The following is a 7,274-nucleotide window of genomic DNA, read 5'->3' on the forward strand; positions in this document are numbered from 1 at the left end:
GCACCGGAAGTGGGGTCCGGGAGCCCCAGCCCTGGTCCTGCTCCGCTCCGAGTGCCGCCAATCAGAGTGGGCCGAGCCTCCGGCGGACCAATCTTCGGGGACCGGCTGTCAAAACGCAACCTTCCACTTTCGCTCTGAATGGACGGAGCGGAACGGGAAGGGAAAAACGCGCGTAATTGGAACACCCAGAGGACACCCGCACCTAGCTCTCGGCCGCTGTGCGGGGGGCGCCCGGCCCCGCGGACCCTTCTTGCTCGGTCCCCAGGGTCCGGGCACCGCTCCGGCGGTCTTCGGGCGCCACCGTGGGGCAGAACCAACTGCCTGGGCCTGCTGCCTTCTCGTCAAGCAAGAGATGTTTAAAAAATAACACTGTAGGCGGGAGGCCGGGGCAGTCCCCGTGACTCAAAGCTGGGAGGCAGCAGGGCAGGGGGATGGCGGCCTCTGCCTGCCGCGTGGCACTAATCCTCCCAATGCCCGTGTGCTCTCTTGCTGACCGGGAGAAAAAAGCCTTCCACTAAAAACGTTGCCACAATTTCTGGCTGGCTCACAACTGTCCTTGATGATTTCTGCACACAGAGTATAACAGGAGCTGCTCTTTATTGGTCTCTGGCTTTTCGCCATGTGCAATGGCAAATTAAAGAAAGCAAAAGCAAAGTAAAATGAAAGCTCACTAAGTTCGTGTCTGCACCCACACTCCACTGGGGATTTTCGACTCCTCTCCAGGCTACTTGGTGTCTGCCCGGCAGTCCCTGAGCTCGTGGTTCTTCCACCCTCCTCTGAACTTTCTCAGGGCTTTTTTGCTCAGTTTGCAATTTCCCAAATGATTCTCCCAGGACTCTGCTCAGTTTGCAATGTTTCAACCACTGTTGACACAGAGACTGTGGCCCCACAGCAGCCACACTTTAGGTGGGACAGTGTGGGAAAAGCCCCCTCGGTCCTTTGTTTAACTGGAAGGTCCACAAAGGACTGAAGGTTTTACAGGCATAAACTCGCCATTAAACCTCGCCACAGGTTAGGTATGGTCACAAGCCCCCCGTTATCGAATCTTCAGATGCTCTGACGTGTCCAAGAGGCAGAACAGCTGCCCGGCGGGACCCAGGGGCCTGCAGGCCTCACCCATAGGCCGCACCCCACACACTCGCCCGTTCTCAGGGACTCAATGCATCCACTCTCTGGGAGGGTCACATGAGTCTGAATGGGCGGGGGTGGGGGTGGGGAGGAAGGGACGGGAGTTTCTAGATCTGGCAGGGGGTGTCTCCAGCGTCCTTGCACCTCATTCGCAGAAACTTGTGTAGGGAACTCAGACGCCATCCGGATAGGTGGGATTTTCGGTGGGCTCCCCGCCCTTCCAGGGGATAAAAAGACCGGCGGAAAGTGCCGGAGCTTCCGAGATTTGCGCGCAGCCTCACCTGGTTGGCCTACCCGCTGCTACAGCCTCACCTGAGGACCCACCCGCCGCCGCAGCCATGCTCTCCGTCCGCCGCCCGCTCGCCACTCTCCCGGACCCGCAGCAGCTGCAGCTCTCGCCCCTCAAGGCGCTCAGCGTGGCAGACAAGGAGAACACTGTGGGAATGCGCTCGGGGGGCCGGGCAGGGGCGGGCGGGGACTGCTGGCGGGGCCGCCCCTCACCGCGCGTCTCCCTCCCCGCAGCCGCCGGCCCTCAATGGCACCCGCGTGCTGGCCAGCAAGACCGCCCGCAGGATCTTCCAGGAGCCGGGCGAGCGGGTGAGCGGGGTCGGGGTGCGCGGACGCGGCCGGGAGCGGACGCGGCCGTTTGGTAGGAGGCGCTGCGCGGGGAGGGTTCATTGTCTGCTCCACCGCCCATTCCCCTGTCCTTCCCGCCCACATTTTCCCGCCAAGCTGTGAACTCATTTCCGGCTGGCTCCCACGGGCCCGCGGGCCCCACCGCGTCTGGGTTCTGGATGCGGTGCCCCGGGGGCGGCAGCGAGCGCCGAGGCTCCGACCCACATGAAATCACCGACCCCGGCCCAGGCTTGGCCGGGGATGACGGCAATTTCATGTGGTGCGCGGGACCAATTTTTTTTTCCCCCCACATCTTGTTCCCTCCATAGAAAACAAAGACCCCAGCCCCCAGCGCGCAGGACGAACCACTGTTGAGAGAGAACCCCCGCCGCTTTGTCATCTTCCCCATCGAGTACCATGACATCTGGCAGATGTACAAGAAGGCTGAGGCTTCTTTTTGGACCGCGGAGGAGGTGATGGGAGTTGGGCACTGGGACGCCTCAGAGAAAGTGTGGGCATTGCGCGGGGCTGGAGACCCAGGCCCCTCGGGGAGCGGTGGCAACCCGTGTGGAGTGCACTTGGCTTCCTCTCAGCCCCCTCTGGGGCTGGGGCCCTTGCAGCGGGTGCACCGGGGAGGGGTAGTGAACCCAGCGGGGCGGAAAGGTGGGTTGCTCCCCTGGGTGAGGAGCTGCGGGCTTGACTGACAGCTGTGAACCTCCGGGCTCAGGTGGACCTTTCCAAGGACCTGCTGCACTGGGAGACCCTGAAGCCCGAGGAGAAGTACTTCATCTCGCACGTCCTGGCGTTCTTTGCAGCGAGCGATGGCATCGTGAATGAAAACTTGGTGAGTTGCCCCCCCACGGTCTGCTTTGACCCACTCACGATTGGAGGGAGGACGAGTTTTCTTCCTCGTCTTCCAAACTCGCGCATTCCGAGTGTGCGCATGCACGTACCCGTGTATATCACATCCACACGTAGATCTGTAAGCCAGCATTCCTGTGACATTCCCTGATTTGTAACGAGCTCCGCAGTTATTTCTTCCTTGGGGCATTTTTGTCCCTGGCTGGAAAAGCTCAAAGACAGTGTTAAGTCTTAGCCAAGTGTCCGCAGAAGAGAGGTCAGTCTCCTGATAATGTACACAGAGCATGCGGCGTAGAATGTGCAGCTTTATCGCAGAACAGTGAGGAATTACACAGGGAAGCAAACCTGAAACCACACCCGTCCCCAAGAGGTTGAGTGCTGCAGCCAGCGTGCAGCGCGCTGACCTTGCACGTGTTCGCCACTAGGTGGAGCGCTTTAGCCAAGAGGTTCAGATCACCGAAGCCCGCTGCTTCTACGGCTTCCAGATCGCCATGGAAAACATACACTCGGAGATGTACAGCCTGCTCATCGACACTTACATCAAAGATCCCCAGGAGAGGTGCGTGTCCGGGTGGTGTGCCGGCGCGTTGAGGACGCACTAACTGTTTATTCCCAGCGTCTGCATTCACGTAGGGATAGAACAGTGACCCCGTGTGGCCTTGGGTCCCCGGGCTCTAGTCTAGAAGCTGGTGACAGAAGGTGTCTGCGGGGGTGGCTGACGCTCAGTGTATCCGCAGGGAGTTCCTCTTCAACGCCATCGAGACCATGCCTTGTGTCAAGAAGAAGGCAGACTGGGCCCTGCGCTGGATCGGGGACAAGGAGGCCACCTACGGTAAGGATGCCCGGGGCCGCCTCAGCCCCGCACTTGGTTTTCTAACTGATGTGACTGGGCTGCTGGCCCTTCCTGTGGCCGCGAACCTTGACTCACCGGCAACCTTTTGGTGTTGACGCTCACCTAGGAGAGCGTGTCGTGGCTTTTGCCGCAGTGGAGGGCATCTTCTTCTCCGGGTCTTTCGCATCGATCTTCTGGCTCAAGAAGCGAGGGCTGATGCCTGGCCTCACGTTTTCCAACGAACTCATTAGCAGAGATGAGGTGAGTCTAGTTCAAGTAGCAGGCCAGTCTGCACCCCAGCCGGCGGCTCGTGGGCGTGTTCACAGAAGGGAACCCGAGATACCAGGTGGCCTTGCGTCCACATTTCACTTGCGTCCACATTTCACATGTGAAATTCAACCACATAGTCTGGGCAGGGAATGAAACCCTTTAAATAACCTCCTGGAGTTATTTTACTTATAGTCTCAATATACTACAGTACATCTACACATAGGTGTTCCTCTGTGGGTAATGGGATTTCTACAGGGATTCTGGTCCAGCAGGTGCCTTTGAGTGCTTGGACTGAGCTGTGGAGAGGTGAGGTGGTAGCGGGCATTCTGGTTTAGGCCATAGCAGCATTACTTGGAGTCTCATGCACTACTAAGACTTGCAGAGTTGATTCACTTGAGATTGCATGACCGAGTTCCTGCCCATTCAAGTGTAAATCTAAAAGTAACCCGGTCAGAGTCTTGCCTCTCGCTGGGACTATGGGCAAAAGGAGGGCGTGCGGCTGCTGAACAGGGAGGATGCTCTGAGCGGGAGGATGCTCGCAGCGGAAGCACTGCACCATCCCTTGCCACATCACAGCGCAGCGAGGACCACACCTCGCTCTTGGCGTGTCTAGGTGGCAGCACTGAGAGCCTTGGTTGGGGCTGAGCCCGTGTCGGTCGCACACGCAGAGTAGACGGCAGTGAAACCGTCTTCCTTTCAAGGTTTAGTAAGTGCTTTTGGTATGGCCGAGCAGGATGTATAAAGAGATAGAATGCAGAAAAAGATAAAGCCATTTCCAACGGCACCTTAATGGTGGGCGCCTTCTGGTTTGATAGTGACCTTCAGCCTTTCCTTCTAGGGTCTGCACTGTGACTTCGCCTGCCTGATGTTCAAGCACCTGGTACACAAACCTTCGGAGCAGAGGGTGAAGGAGATCATCATCAACGCCGTCAGGATCGAGCAGGTGGGTGGCCTGTGGGGCCCGGGCTCGCCCGCGGAAGCCGCGCTCGCGCCCAGCGTGTGCTGAGCCCGTGTTCCGGTCCCTAGGAGTTCCTCACGGAGGCCTTGCCGGTGAAGCTCATTGGGATGAACTGCACGTTGATGAAGCAGTACATCGAGTTTGTGGCCGACAGGCTCCTGCTGGAGCTGGGTTTCAGCAAGGTAAACACAGGCTTGTCCGGGGCCCTGCGGGTTCTTTTTTTGCAACCGGTGTTCCGTGTTCACGTGTTGCTGTGCGCCTTCCAGGTTTTCCGGGCAGAAAACCCGTTTGACTTCATGGAGAACATCTCGCTGGAGGGGAAGACCAACTTCTTCGAGAAGCGGGTCGGCGAGTACCAGAGGATGGGCGTGATGTCCAGCCCCACGGAGAACTCGTTCACCCTGGACGCCGACTTCTGAACGCACCGAAGGTCTGCTCTTAACTTGCTGATGCTTCTCGTACTTCACAAAAGCGAAGTTAGTTGCTTGCAGTGTCTCTGCTAGCTACACAGCAAGTTTCCATAATGTTTATTAACGGCTTCTGCCACACCCTGAGTCCCCCCGTGTTCGTGGTGCTAGCGGTGCCCCCTGGCGTGAACGTGTAGCCAAAAGCTACTCGGACTCTCGTGAGAGATCTTGTCCCAGTTTGGCTCCCTCGAGGCTGTCGGAAGACAGCGGCCTCCCTGCTCCAGAGCACTGCTGAGAGTTTACTCGTGTATAAAACCTGGTGCTTTCTACTCTGTGGTGCCGACACAAGGGCCCCGTGTGGCCTAACCTGGGTAGTTTGCACACCAAATGCCAAGTGTTCAGTTAACCACTAACTCGAGCCACCTCGGAGTTTACCAGGTGAGCAAGATTAAGTTCAACCGGGTCATCGAAGCATGTTATTTGACTTCATTTTCTTTCATGAGCCGAAGTGCTTTTTCATCACCTTTCAGTTCAGTCCTGTGCACATCTGAGTATTAGCCAGGGCTGCCCTGCAGGCGGGTGGGGTCTTGCATCCGGGGCAGGTGTCACAGAATGAGAGACCGGGGAGGCGCTTCTGGCTGAAATCTTTAAGCACGACGTCTGGCCTGTGGCAACTGCTAGTGACCTGCGAGGGGGCCTTTGGATGTTTCAGGCTGCGTTTTCCCCACCCTCAGCTAGTGTGAAACATCCTTGAAGATTCTGAATAGCTGGGATCCAGGATAGGGCGCTAAACTGGTTTTCCAACCATCCTTGAACGAAATGACCCAGCCAAGGCCTCGCTCCTGTTCGGTGGTCAAACCAGGGCTGAAACAGCCCTGGAATTGCATTTATTCTGATTCTGTTTCATGTGTGTGTAAATAGGTAACCTTGATTTCTTTCTGCCACATGCCTTACATTAGAAAGTGTTTTTACGGCTCTCCGTCCTTGTACATTGGTTTATACTTTGAAATAATCACCCAGCCTTAGCTTGCAGTCCCCGACTGGGATACATTCCTCGGTGCAGTGTCTTAGGGAGGCAGTGGCACGTGCTCTGTGACACACGTTCCGCTCAAGTACCGGTTTCAGAAGCCGGTGTAAACTAAGACCCAGATCGGCCCTCCGGCCCCGCTTGTTCACAGGTGTGCCGGCGGACCCCTGGCCGGACCCTCCCCGGCCTGTACAGTTGTCAGATTTCTCTGTCATCTATTGTATAAATAGTCAAACTGTCCATTTAAAGATTCCTGTAACATGCGACCCACTTCGACCTTTGAACTTATTGTTAACTGACGCTAACCCAGGTTATGTGGCCCTCACGCCTGCGAGACACGAAAATAAAGACCGCCGTGTGTGGTTAGTAAAAGTGGGGGGTCGGGAGCAGGTGTGAGGACTCGGCTTCTTCGCTGTGCCATGTACTTTAGTTAGGGTTCCCTTCCAATTAGCTTCCAGGGACATGGGTTTAAGTCTGAAGCATTGGGAGGTCTTAAAATTGAGTTTTTATACAAGTGTTAAATGATTAAAATAAAAATTTCCAGTGGGTAGGAGTGTTGAGAGTCGTGGAGGAGGTGACACTTTCTCCGGTGGAAGTGGGACGGGGGACCGGCCTCGCCCAGGCCGCTGCCCCTGCCTTCCCGCCTGTTCCCACCCGGAAGGTCTGGGTTTGGTCCAGCTGGCAGGGAGCGGCCCTCCCCGGCAGCTGCTGGCGGGGGGAGGGGATTCCAGCCGAGCACATTGAGGTGCGTCACGTCTCGGGTCAAGGCGCGTTCTGTCTCCTGGGGGAACCTGGCTGAGAGCTTTGCCTTTTCGCCGCAAAGGCACCCACCCGGTGAATGCCATCTGATGTGTGTGATATTGGGCTGGTGACACCCCGGGGGATGTTCAGGGCAGCCGAGCTCCCAAGGATCACAGCATATTAGAACAGCCTCCCAGTGGGGGGGCCCCATCACACCCCCTCTTGCCTGTGTGGCTGCCCGCACTCTCCCCAGAACACACCTCCACACTGCTCTCAGAGGACCCGCCTCGGAGCTGGGGCCTCCTCCCAGGCCTCCTGAGCCCATCCTGGGGCAAACCCCAGGGGCTGACAATCGGGACAAGTTCCCCTCGGTTCATGTCATTTGGCATCTGGGCGGGATGGACTCCCTGTGTATAGTTCCTGCTGTGGCCTTCA

At 57.4% G+C, this 7,274-nt stretch overlaps 1 protein-coding gene across 1 annotated transcript; it reads left to right on the forward strand.

Annotated features, from left to right (window-relative positions):
- The first annotated feature begins 1,384 nt into the window (after positions 1-1,384).
- Positions 1,385-6,644, forward strand: RRM2 (ribonucleotide reductase regulatory subunit M2). Its single transcript, XM_028516303.2, has 10 exons — positions 1,385-1,565; positions 1,651-1,725; positions 2,073-2,216; positions 2,471-2,587; positions 3,030-3,163; positions 3,342-3,436; positions 3,564-3,697; positions 4,545-4,649; positions 4,733-4,846; positions 4,931-6,644. Exons 1-10 carry the CDS (start codon positions 1,467-1,469, stop codon positions 5,081-5,083), a joined length of 1,170 nt encoding a protein of 389 aa, XP_028372104.1. The 5' UTR covers positions 1,385-1,466; the 3' UTR covers positions 5,084-6,644.
- The last annotated feature ends 630 nt before the right edge of the window (positions 6,645-7,274 follow it).

The sequence above is a fragment of the Phyllostomus discolor genome, chromosome 6 (genome assembly GCF_004126475.2).
Source record: "Phyllostomus discolor isolate MPI-MPIP mPhyDis1 chromosome 6, mPhyDis1.pri.v3, whole genome shotgun sequence".
Lineage (NCBI taxonomy): Eukaryota > Metazoa > Chordata > Mammalia > Chiroptera > Phyllostomidae > Phyllostomus > Phyllostomus discolor.